Source organism: Heterodontus francisci, chromosome 15 (assembly GCF_036365525.1).
Source record: "Heterodontus francisci isolate sHetFra1 chromosome 15, sHetFra1.hap1, whole genome shotgun sequence".
NCBI classification, from domain to species: domain Eukaryota; kingdom Metazoa; phylum Chordata; class Chondrichthyes; order Heterodontiformes; family Heterodontidae; genus Heterodontus; species Heterodontus francisci.
This window is the reverse complement of record NC_090385.1, coordinates 95,794,328-95,807,599: the sequence shown is the minus strand read 5'-3', so window position 1 is coordinate 95,807,599 and position 13,272 is coordinate 95,794,328. Positions and strand designations below refer to the sequence as shown.

Sequence of the window (13,272 nt, the reverse complement as noted above, 5' to 3'; positions counted from 1 at the left end):
GGTGTGAGTGGGTTATTAGGGTCGGTGTTGGTGTGAGTGGGTTATTAGGGTCGGTGTTGGTGTGAGTGGGTTATTAGGGTCGGTGTTGGTGTGAGTGGGTTATTAGGGTCAGTGTTGGTGTGAGTGGGTTATTAGGGTCGGTGTTGGTGTGAGTGGGTTATATGGTCGGTGTTGGTGTGAGTGGGTTAATAGGGTCAGTGTTGGTGTGAGTGGGTTATTAGGGTCAGTGTTGGTGTGAGTGGGTTATTAGGGTCGGTGTTGGTGTGAGTGGGTTATTAGGGTCAGTGTTGGTGTGAGTGGGTTATTAGGGTCGGTGTTGGCGTGAGTGGGTTATTAGGGTCGGTGTTGGCGTGAGTGGGTTATTAGGGTCGGTGTTGGTGTGAGCGGGTTATTAGGGTCGGTGTTGGTGTGAGCGGGTTATATGGTCGGTGTTGGTGTGAGTGGATTATTAGGGTCAGTGTTGGTGTGAGTGGGTTATTAGGGTCAGTGTTGGTGTGAGTGGGTTATTAGGGTCAGTGTTGGTGTGAGTGGGTTATTAGGGTCGGTGTTGGTGTGAGTGGGTTATATGGTCGGTGTTGGTGTGAGTGGGTTATTAGGGTCGGTGTTGGTGTGAGTGGGTTATTAGGGTCAGTGTTGGTGTGAGTGGGTTATTAGGGTCGGTGTTGGTGTGAGTGGGTTATATGGTCGGTGTTGGTGTGAGTGGGTTATTAGGGTCGGTGTTGGTGTGAGTGGGTTATTAGGGTCGGTGTTGGTGTGAGTGGGTTATTAGGGTCAGTTTTAATGTAGTCGCCCCAATATCTGATGCTCTTGGTTGTGCCTGATCTTTGCTGTCCTGGCATTTTCCTCTTTTGAACTAACACAGAAATATGACACACACAGCTTCTTTCAGTGCAACCCATGATGATATAAAGCCTTGAGGCAGACAGACTATTTCCCTCTCACCTGCCTATCCTGTGGATATACAGATTGTGTGCACATCCTTGTGCCAACCACCAACTTGCCCTTGAGTCCAGGACAAGGGCCAACTGCTGCCAAAGAATTACTGAGTACAGGCCAAAGCTTCACGCACCTCCCTCCAGCCCTTTCCATCTCTCTCTGTCAGCCTGTATCTGTCTCTCTCTGCATTTTTTTTCTTTCCCTCTTTATCCTCTTTGCCCACTCTCTCTGGCTATCTTCTCTGTATTTCTTTGTGCACTCTCTGTCTCTCCCTTCTCTCTGAACTCAATCTACCTGCCCTCTGTCTCTTTCTTCATTTCTCTGTCTTCTCTCTGTGTGTCCCCTCTATGACCTCTAGCTCTCTTACCGTCTCTATCCTTTGCATTCCTCGCTATCTCTCTATTCTCGCTCCGCTCTCTCTCTCTCTTATTCTCTCTGTTTATTTCTCTCTCAGCCTGTTCTCTTTCTCTGGTCTTTCTCTGTATTTCTCTCTCTCTCTTTCTCCGCTGCCTGTCCACTCTCCCTATCTGTCTCTATGCCCTTTCTCCGTATTTCTGTCTGGCCTCTATGTATTGCCCCCTCCCTCTCTCTGTTCCCTCGCTCTTTCTATCTCTTTCGTTCTACCCCCTCTCTCTCTCACCTGTATACTGTATATGAATTAATTCCTCTTGCACATTAGAAAACCGTTTGCCCCGAATCGTTGAATTGATCCACTGATGCCTGGGCAACAGGTCGCAATGTGAGGCGAGGGAGGGATGCCTGGACCCCGGGCAGGTACAGAGCCGAAATGCTGGACACTGAGGATTCAGCCCGGGACCAGCTTCCCATTCACAATTTGCACCTTAACTTCCAAAGGCGGTCACGGCTGGGCAGCGAGCGCGGTGGGGGAAGGGGGGAGGGCACTCGAGTCGCTTTGAGCCCCTGTCGGGTCGCCCACCCACCCGCCTACCTTGCTGCGGATCTGGCCGGAGGTGGACACTTTGCGGATCAGTTTCTGGGGACCCTCCTGCTCTCCATCGCTGTCCGAGGACTCGTCTCCCACCTCGGGATGAAGCGACTTGTCCGAGTCCAGCGAGGAAACTGACTCGCGATTATGTCGGGAAATGCACATGTCTGGGTGCAGTTTCTGAGCCATGGTCCAGGATCCAGTTCTGCCCTTCACCCTGCCGAGTGTGACATGCGGAAGAGCAGCTGAGACTGCAGAGGGAGAGGCACACGCGTTGCAGTTTGTTTTGGCTCAGGAACAGCTCTGTGTCTCTCTCACGTTGACTGCAGGCTCTCTCTCCCTCTCTCTGCATCACTCAGATGCGGATGTGTGAGGACCAAACAATTATTTGCATGTCCTTGCCGTCAGAAAGGGAAAAGATGTAACCAAAAGCGGGCACGATCAATAGAGCATTGGAGAGATGGCAAAGGGAAACCAAAGGCAACAGGAATAACTGAAACTTTTATCAGATTGATCAGACTCAAGATTCAAAAATGTTGCTTCTGATTTGAGACAAGCCCCCCGATCCTCTCTCACTTTTAAAGGGCTACTTTTAAAGAGAACTGGCGGCTGCTCTAATGGATTTTATTTTTTATTTCGCACCAGGTCCTTCTGCCTCCCATATTCTACCCTCCATAAACTTGAGGTCATCCAAAACTCTGCTGTCCCTGTCCGAGTTTGCACCAAGTTCCGTTCTGCTATCACCCCTGTGCTCACTGACCTACACTGGTTCCTGGTCAAGCAATGTCTTGATTTTAAAATTCTCATCCTTGTTTTCAAATCCCTCCATGGCCTCCCCCCTCCCTATCTCTGTTATCTCCTCCAGCCTTCTGTACTCTCTTAATTCTGGGCTCTTCAGTATCCCTGACTTTAATCACTCCACCATTGGCAGCCATACCTTTAGCTGCCTAGGCCCCAAGCTCTAGAATTCCCTCCAGAAACTTCTCAGGCACTTTATCTCTCTTTTCTTCTTTAAGACACTCTAGAACCTACCTCTTTAACCAGGCTTTGGTCGTCTGCCCCAATATTGCATTACATGACTCAATGTCATGGCTTGATAATGGTCCTGTGAAGTACATAGGGATGCTTTACTACATTAAAGGTGCTATATAAATACAAGTTGTTGCCAAATGCATCGAACAATCCACAGAAATGGCTAATGCATCATTGTTTGTGACAAAGGGTGCCACATGTGTGATAAGGGGTCCTGAGCAAAGTGAGTAGTGAAGGGCAACAGACAGGAGTAAATAAACAGATAGGAACAGGGGCCCTTGAGTCTGTTCTGCCATTAAATGAGATCATGGCTGATCTGTGACTTAACTCCATACCTTTGCCCCATATCCCTTAATACCTTTGGTTAACATAAATCTATCAATCTCAGTTTTAAAACTAACAATTGATCTAGTATCGATTGCTTTTGTAGAAGAGAGTTCCAAAATTCCACCATCCTCTGCATGTAGAAGTGTTTCCTAACTTGACTGCTGAAAGCTCTGGCTCTAATCTTTGGACAAGTCTTAAACTCCCCCGCCAGCAGAAATAGTTTCTCTTTATCTACCTTATCTTGAAAACTGGGGAGTGAGGAGTGGGGGTGAGGGGTGTTACAGCATGTGAAGGGGTTGTTCTTGAGTGGGCATTCCCTTAGGAGACAGTGCTTGTATTCTGTTGCTTCTATAGTATATAGATTGATATTGATGCAAAAACTTGCCAACTTTGCTGATGATAGGAGAACAGGTGGTGCAGAGGATACAGAGAAAAATTGAAAGGCTGATCTTATGAGAGCACACCACTGGTTGGGAACCTCGCCTGGCGACTGTACATATCAGAAAGTTAGAACACAGTGTTCACAAAAAATGGGCGGAAAACCACATGTGGGAAGATTACCACTTGCCCAATCGACGAATAAAGGACAACAGGGCAGACAAGTTGATGGCATTTCCCCCATAATTCCACCAAAATTATGACAGGGCAGCAACAAAAGTCCGATAAAATTCAGGGCCTGTAGGAAATGCATTTTGTAGCTGATAATTATTGTTAAAATTACAAGGAGCCATGAGGAGGGAGCTAGGAGTAAGCATAAAGATTTTAATATCCAGGTAAAGAGGCAAAGCAATTTGAAGACATTAATAAGTTGTTAACATCTATGGCCCAATGTGTGCCAAGGCTGCAGAATTCACTCAGGGAGCGTGATTGCTCTTATATTGTATTGCATGGGTGAAGAGTGGGGGAGCTAGATTTTACCCTCCTTTTCCTGTATTATAGCTACCTTTTAGCTTCTTGTATTGTGGGGGGATTTCCAGGTTCGATGCATTGCAACTAATACACAACTGAAGAGCTGATCAGCATGAAGGCTCAGTAATTATGGAGATTCATTTCTTCACCATCGAATGATGAATCAGCATATGGGCTGTGCTGTGTGCAGATTTGTGACTTAATGGGTGTTTGTTGATAGCAGTCAGGTTTACTGATGGTGCCCTTGGAGCAGCAAAGTGTCCCCTACTATTCAGAGGAGCAAACAATCAGAAAGCAGAATCTTCAGCAGATGTAGGAGACTCCTATAGCTGAGAGGGTTAGCTTGGTGTCTGAAGCTGCCAGGCAAGAAGGTTTTTTGTTCAAGTGTCAGTCTGGTTTCCAATATTTCAACCATGTTGATGAAGTCTTGTGCAGGGAAACAGAGAAGAAAGGTAAAATAAATTGTTGATCTCACAAGGAGGCCCATCCATACGGCAGATACCGAAATGCAGCTGGGAAGCATGTGGCTTAACACACAGCAGGCACTCACCAAAACAATGTTCTTATTCAGACCCTATAATCTAGCAAGGTAATGCAAAGTGCATTGCACAATGCTTGAACTCACACACACAGTATCACATATTATCCTTTTCACTGTATGATGTCCACTGATTCTATACACACTATTCCTTTTTCTTTCACAAGCAATTGGTATTCTATTTTCGTGAAGCTGTTACAGAAGAAAAATGGTTAAAAACTAAAATGACCCTGAGCTTCCGGTTGCTTGCCATATCAATTCACCACCCTGCTCCCATGCCCACATTTCTGTCCTTGGCCTGTTGCAGTGTTCCAGTGAAGCTCAACACAAACTCAAGGAACAGCACCTCATTTTCCGATCAGGCTTTCTACAGCCTTCCAGACTGAACACTGAAGTCAATAATTTCAGAACAGGATTGGCCTTTTTATTATTATTTTGTTTTTTAACCATGTGCCTGCCTTAAACTTAGTTTTTCATGTTTGTGCTTTTGGACAGAGCTGCTCATTATTCTGCCATTAACACTCTCTCTGGACTAATGCTTTGTGTTTCACCACACCATGAGCACTCCCTTTGCCTTTGTCTCCTGACATCTTTGTCATATAATGCCCTCTGTCCTATCACACACCTTCCCTTTTGTTCTCTACCCCCCACCCAAACTTCACTTGCCTTCAAAAAGAGTGCCGAGTGCTGGGAGAGGCTTCACTTCAAAAAGAGCATGGAGTGCTGGGAGAGGCTTCACATTAAAAGGAGTGCCGAGAGCAGTGAAAGGCTTCACTTCAAAAATAGCGCAGATAACAGGGAGAGGCTTCACTTTAAAATGAGCGTGGAGAGCAGGGAGAGACTATAGACTCTATCCCATCCTCCAGCCTCTATCTTATCCTCTATCCTATCCTCTATCCTATTCTCTAGCCTCTATCTTATCCTCTATCTTAACCTCTATCCTATTCTCTAGCCTCTATCCTCTCCTCTATTCTCTAGCCTATTCTCTAGCCTATCCAGTTCAGTGGAATGAGCCCTTCAATGAAAATCAAGTGTGATATCACAGGCAAGCAGGTAGGTGATTGGTTGGGGAAGAAGCTAGCTGTTTGGTGAGTATCTGGTCAGTGGTTAAGATCTACTCTAATCTAACATTTAATAAAATGTATAAAAAAGGAAAATAAAATAAATAATTGAATAAAATAATTAAGTAGCTAATTGAAACACATTGCATTGAGAGTTGCGCAGTGGTTAGCACCGCAACCTCACAGCTCCAGTGACCCAGGCTCGGTTCTGGGTACTGCCTGTGCCGAGTTTGCAAGTTCTCCCTGTGACCGCGCGGGTTTCCGTCAGGTGCTCCAGTTTCTTCCCACAGGCAAAGACTTGCAGGTTGGTAGGTAAATTGGTCATTGTAAATTGCCCCTAGTGTAGGTAGGTGGTAGGACAACTGAGAGAAGGTGGGGATGTGGTGGGGAATATGGGATTAATGTAGGATTAGTATAAATGGGTGGTTGATGGTCAACACAGACTCGGTGGGCCAAAGGGCCTATTTTAGTGCTGTATCTCTCTATGACTCTAAGGATGGCAGGACAGTGCCGTGTCATAGCTTTAGCATGTGGGAGCGCCTGGATGCCAGTGTGATCCAGGGCAAACACGTCTGCAGTAGGTGTTTGCGGCTCAAAGAGTTTTGGCTCAGAGTCATTGAACTGGAGGCCAACAGCAGGGAGGGAGAAAGTTACCTGGACACTTTGTACCAGGAGGCAGTCACACCACTTAGGATAGGGTCTTCTGATTTGGTCAGGGAAAGGAGTGTGTGGCTGCAGCTGAGGCAGGTAAGGGGACCCAGGAGTGCAGGAGCCTCAGTCTTTGCGTTTGAGGTTCTTTCAGCTGGTTTGGATGAGAATGAGGGCTGCAGGCTGGATGAGCAACCTGACCATGGCACCATGATACAGGAAGCCATTCAAATGGAGGGAGAAAAGAGGAATGTAAAGGACAGTATAGTGAGGGGGATTGACACCGTTCCCTGCAGCAAAGAGCGAGAGTCCAGACGGCTGTCTGCCCAGTGCCAGGGTTCGGGACATCTGCTCAGGGCTGGAGAGGAACTTACAGTGGGAGGGGGAGGATCCAGTCGTCATGGTCCATGTCAGTACCAACGACATAGGCAGGACAAGGAAAGAGGTTCTGCATAGTCAGTATGAGGAATTAGGCACTAAATTAAGAAGCAGATCCTCAAAGGTAATAATTTCTGAATCATTATCTGAGCCACATGCAAATTGGCATAGGGCAAATAAGATTATATAAATTAATGCATAGCTCAAAGACTGGTGCAGTAGAAATGGGTTCTGGTTCATGAAGCACTGGCACCAGTACTGGGGAAAGTGGTGGCTGTACCGTTGGGTTGGTCTACACCTGAACCGTGCTGGGGCCAGTATTCTAGCAAGCCATATAACTAGGGAAGTGGAGAGGGTTTTAAACTGAATCATGGGGACAAGGGATCAAATTTGGGAAGATATGGTAAATCAAGGAATAGAGACAAGGCAAGAGAGGAAGGTAATAATATGGGAAATGATAAACAGACTCTGACAGGAAGGGGCAGAGTGTACAAATCTAAGAGTAAATCGACAGATAAGGCTAGAAGTTACAAAAATAATAAAAGGACACAACTTAAATGCTCTGTATCTGAATGCACGTAGCATTCAAAACAGAACAGATGAACTGAGAGCACAAATAGAAATCAATAAGTATGATCTGATAGCTATTACAGATACATGGCTGCAGGATGACATGGATTGAGACCTGAATATTGAAGGGTACATGGAATTTAGGAAGGACAGGAAGTTAGGAAAAGGTGGAGGGGTAGCTCTGTTAATTAATGATGGTATTAGCGTAATAAAGAGGGATGACCGAAGTTCAGGAAACTAGGATGTAGAAACAGTTTGGGTAGAGATGAGAAATCATAAAGGCAAGAAGTCACTTGTGTACAGGCCACCTAATGTTAACCACGCTGTAGGACGGGGTGTAAAGGAAGAAATCATGGTAGCCTGTCAGAAAGGTATGGCGATAATCATGGGGGATTTTAACCTACATATAGACTGGAAAAATCAGATGGGCAGAGGTAGCCTAGATGAGGAGTACATAGAATGTTTTCAGGATAATTGCTTGAAACAGCTTAATTCCAGAAACTGGAGCCAACCAGAGAGCAGGGTATACTAGATCTGGTATTGTGCAATGAGATAGGATTAATTAATGACCTCATAGTTAAGGCGCCCCTAGGTAGCAGCGATCATAATATGATTGAATTTTACATTCAGTTTGAGGGAGAGAAGAGTGGGTCCAAGACTAGTATTTGAAACTTAAATAAGGGCAATTATGAGGGCATGAAAGCAGAGCTAGCTAAAGTAAACAGGCAAATTAGGTTAAGGGATAGGTCGGTATAGATGCAGTGGCAGACATTTAAGGGGATGTTTCAGAATACACAGAATAGATGCATTCCAATGAGAAAGAAAAACTCCAAGGGGGAAGGGGGGGACCCACCATCCGTGGTTAACTTAAACAGTTAAAGATAGTATCAAACTTAAAGAAAAAGCATATAATTGCACATTGGTCCCTCAGAAAGTGAGTCTGGGGAATTAATAATGGATAATAAGTAGAAGGCAGACGAGTTGAACAGGTATTTTGCATCGGTCTTCACTATAGAGGATATAAGTAACATCCCAGTATTAGCTGTAAGTCAGGAAATGGAAGGGAGGGAGGAACTCAAGAAAATTACAATCACCAGGGAAGCGGTACTGAACAAATTGTTGGAGCTGCGGGCTGACAAGTCCCTGGGTACTGATGGACTTTATTCTAGGGTCTGAAAAGAAGTGGCTAGTGAGATGGTTGATAGTGGCTAGTGAGATAGTTCCAAAATTCCCTAAATTCAGGGAAGGTTCCACTAGACTGGAAAATAGTGAATGTAACTCCTTTATTCAAAAAGGGAGGGAGACAGAAAGCAGGAAACTACAGGCCAATTAGCCAGTTACATTTGTCTTAGGGAAAATGTTAGAAGCTATTATTAGAGATGTTATAGCAGGGCATTTAGAAAAATTCAAGGTAATCAGACAGAGTTAACATGATTTTGTGAAAGGGAAATCATGTTTAACCAATTTATTGGAGTTCTTTGAGGGAGTTACATGTGCTGTGGATGAATGGGAACCAGTAGATGTATTGTACTTAGATTTCCAGAAGGCATTTGATAAGGTGCCACATCAAAGGTTATTGCAAAAAAAAAAGCTCATGGTGTCGGGGATAACATATTGGCATGGATAGAAGATTGGTTAACTAACAGGAAACAGAGAGTAGGCAAAAATGGATCATTTTCTGGTTGGCAGGATGTAACAAGTGGTGTCCCACAGGGATCTGTGCTGGGGTCGCAATGTTTTACAATTTATATAAATGACTTGGATGAAGGAACCGAAGGTATGGTTGCTAAATTTGCTGATGACACAAAGATAGGTAGGAAAGTTGATTGTGAAGAGGACATAAGGAGGCTACAAAGGGATAGAGACAGGTTACGTGAGTGGGCAAAAATCTGGTAAATGGATTATACTGTTGGAAAGTGTGAAATTGTCCATTTTGGCAGGAGGAATAACAAAGAAGCATATTATTTAAATGGTGAGAGATTGCAGAGCTCTGAGATGCAGAGGGATCTTGGTGTCCTTGTGCATGAATCGCAAAAGGTCAGTATGCAGGTACAGCACGTAATTAGGAAAGCTAATAGAATGTTATTGTTTATTGCAAGGGTAATTGAATTCAAAAGTAGGGAGGTTGTGCTTCAATTATACAGGGCATTGGTGAGACCACATGTGCAGTATTCGTCTCCTTATTTAAGAAAGGATGTAAATGCTGTGGAAGCAGTTCAAAGAAGGGTTGCTAGACTGATACCTGGAATGGGCGGGCTATATTATGAGGAAAGATTGAATAGGCTAGGCATGTATCCGCTGGAGTTTAGAAGCGTATGAGGTTTGATTGAAAAATATAAGATCCTGAGGGGTCTTTACAGGGTTGATGTGGAAAGGATGTTTCCCCTTGTGGGAGAATTTTAAACTAGAGGTCACTTTAAAAATAAGGGGTCGCCATTAAAGACAGAGATGAGGGGAATTCTTTTCTCTGAGAGGGTCGTGAGTCTTTGGAACTGTCTTCCTCAAAAGGCGGTGGAAGCAGAATCTTTGAATATTTTTAAGGCGGGGTAGATAGATTTTTGATAAGCAAGGGGGTGGAATGTTATCGGGGGTAGGTGGAAATGTGGGGAAATCAGTTCAGCCATGAACTTATTGAATGGCAGAGCAGGCTCAAAGGGCCATGTGACCACTCCTGCTCCTAATTCGTATCTTTGTATGTTCGTATGCTTAAAACCTGCTACATTTCTAACCTTTGCCAGTTCTGATGAAAGGTCACAGACCTGAAACGTTAACTCTGCTTCTCTTTCCACAGATGCTGCCCGACCTGCTGAGTATTTCCAGCATTTTCTGTGTTTATTTAAGAACTCTTTACTTCTGAGATTCTACTCAGGAATATTTTCCATGTTCAGAGTGGAAAACAACTCTGAACATTGTCAAAGAGGGAAAATATCAAGCTAAAGGAAATAGATTGGTGCAGTTCTGTTTTGTCTGCAGCTCCTGACTGTCAAACCTCAAATGTCAAAAAGTCTGGCTTCCTGAACTTGCTGCCCCTCAGTGGCCACTTCCTCCTCCCGTGTCTTGACCTGTTCCTGTTGTTTGCCACACTTATTATCAATGCTTCATTGCTATATTTTGCAGCATATCAAACACCATTTCGAGTCTGACACCTCCCTGATGTGTATCGTAAAGTGAGTGCCGCAAACATCTGGTCAGTTATGTTTTCATCTCGTGCATGTGGGTTAAGCAATGTCATATATTCTGGAGTTGAGAGCTGTGTGCTGGTATTATCAATCGCCAGCCCAGCAGGTAACAGAAAAACAGAAGTCTTGCATCACAACCTTGGGAAATCCCAAAACACGTTACTGCCAATGAAGCATCTTTGAAGTGAAGTGACTGTTGTAATGCAGGAAAGCAGCTGCCAATTTGCACACAGCAAGCTCCGACAAACAGCAGTGTGCTAATGATCCGATAATTTGTTTTAGTGATGTTGATTGAGTGATAAATATTGGCCAGGACACCAGGGAGAACTCCTTTTCTTCAAGTAGTGTCATGTTATCTGTTACTTTCACCTGAGAGAGCAGCTGGAGCCTCAGTTTAATGTTTCATCCAAAAGATGGCGGGGTAGGAATTCAACTCAGTTGGTGGTGCAAAATGGGTGGTATTAGATTGTCAGCCCATTGTACACCATTAATTTCATTAATAGTAGTAGAACTACTCCAACACTCTGATAATGCAGCATTACCTCATTACTGCATTGGAGTGTCAGTCTGAATTATGTGCTGAGGTCTTAGGAGTTGGACTTCAATGCATAGAGGAATCTTGAATCCTCTTCTGACCTGGAGGTGAGAATGCGACCACAGAGCCACAGTTGGACATCCAGAATATATTCCACTTGTGCAGGGAAGTTTGAGGTAGAAATAAACCTGAGCAGAAAATAATGTTTTATTTAGAAGCTTTAGAGCATGGTAACTAGAATAATAGCAGACACACACTTAACTGAGTCTTCTGTGTGTTTAAAAAATGCACTAACCTGTTTATTTTAAATGTGTTAGTACTTCTGCTAACATCTTGGCCAGAGGAAGGTTATATGATGTCAAAAAAAATCATTACGTTCATATTCTGCACTAGGAGGTTAGAGCAGCACCAGTGCGATTAGACTCTCTGGGTTAGAACGATTATACTGTCAGTGGATTGTGAGAAAGGGTTAATATTGGTGCTGTAATAAACTTCGGTGAAGTGTTTAGTCTGCCGGATACATCTTCCTGCCGCCACCTATTCTATCCAGTCACTTTCTCCACTTCCATACTCCACGGATTCTTTATGGTAGCACAGCTAACCAAGTGTGGGTGGAAACAGGGAACTGCAGGAGAAACAGCAAGGCCAATAGGGATAAGAGCAACGTTGGCAAGAGTGATAAAAAGGTCGATGAGGCAATAGAAAGACCAGAAAGAAGTGCATGAGATATCTGTTGAAAGTGACTAGAAAGAGCGTGGAGGGTAATAGTTTAATATTATTGTAAGTCTCATTGTTACTCGCAAAGTGGATGCTGTCTGTTGCCTGCGGGTCTGCTTCAGTGAATTGAAATCAGCCTTCCCTGTTAGGTAACCAGTATCTTTAAGCAATACTCCTCTGTACGGTCCAGGTAGCTGATTCAAGTATCTCCCCTTTACACTTTGAATCCTACATAATATTGCTACTGCTTTCTCCTATACTGCTGCATTGGCAGCATCCTTTTCTCTAATGACGATCAGTGTAAAATATTCATTCAGCACCTCAGCCACACCCTCTTCCTCCACAAAGATATTTCTTTTTAGGTCCCTAATTGGCCCCACCCTTCCTTTGACTGCCCTTTTACAATTTATGTATTTGCAAAAGACTTGAGTTCTCTTTTATGCTAGCCACTACCCTATTCTCATACTCCCTCTATGCCCTTCCTATTTCCTATTTTAGATCAGCTTTGTACTTCCTATATTCAGCTTGGCTCTGTACTGTATTATGAACTTTACAATTCTTATCAGCCTCTTTTTTCTGTCTCAATTTAATCTCTATTTCTTTAGTCATACAGGGACATTTAGCTTTTGATACCCTCCTTTCCCCGTTATAGGAATGTGTCTACTCTGTACCCCAACCATCTCCTCTTTGAGGCACGCTCCAAAATTTTGATTCTAATCCACCTGGGCCAAATCCGTTTTCAACTAAAACAAGTTAGACCTCCTCCAGGTAAGAATTTTTACACATAATTGTACATTGTCCATTTCCATAACTATTCCAAACCTGATGACATTATGATCACTGTTCCCTAAATGATTTTCCCACTGAAAAATGATCCTTTGTTGGCACTTCATTCCCCAGAACTAGATCCACTACTGTTTCATTCCTCATTGGCCTGGAAACACATATTTCAGAAATCCACCGGTTTCATCCAGGTGACAAATTGGTCCAGGGTTCCCTTTTCGCCTTCACCTGGTCTTACTGTAACAGGATTTAATTTTAAACACATCATGTTTTTAGCTCCACCTTGGTGAATCCTTGTTCACCGCTTTCCAATTATAAGGCAAAGGAACCAGCACAAACAGGTTTTCTTAGCTTTCAAGAAGAAAAGTTGAAATTGATTAAACTTAAACTCTAATTGGGTCAACGCCTACAGATACATGCCGCATCCCACGCTCGCATGCATACGCGATACACACATGCAAATAGAGACAGAAAAGAGCAGAATAAAGATAAAGTGGAAAGGTTTGTTTTAGTTTTAGAGATACAGCACTGAAACAGGCCCTTCGGCCCACCGAGTCTGTGCCGACCATCAACCACCCATTTATACTAATCCTACACTAATCCCATATTCCTACCACATCCCTACCTGTCCCTATATTTCCCTACCACCTACCTATACAAGGGGCAATTTATAATGGCCAATTTACCTATCAACCTGCAAGTCTTTGGCATGT

General features: G+C 44.0%; 1 protein-coding gene across 2 annotated transcripts in view; it reads right to left on the bottom strand.

The window, feature by feature from the left end:
* Positions 1 to 2,249, bottom strand: part of si:dkey-172j4.3 (diacylglycerol kinase eta) — a 246,914-nt gene extending 244,665 nt beyond the window's left edge. The window contains exon 1 of one of the 2 annotated variants that reach the window (XM_068047884.1): positions 1,886 to 2,249. In XM_068047884.1, coding sequence (XP_067903985.1) covers positions 1,886 to 2,071 — 186 coding nt within the window. In that variant the 5' untranslated portion in view covers positions 2,072 to 2,249. The remainder of the gene's footprint in view (positions 1 to 1,885) is intronic. The other variant, XM_068047885.1, reaches the window with a different exon arrangement.
* Positions 2,250 to 13,272: the final 11,023 nt, after the last annotated feature.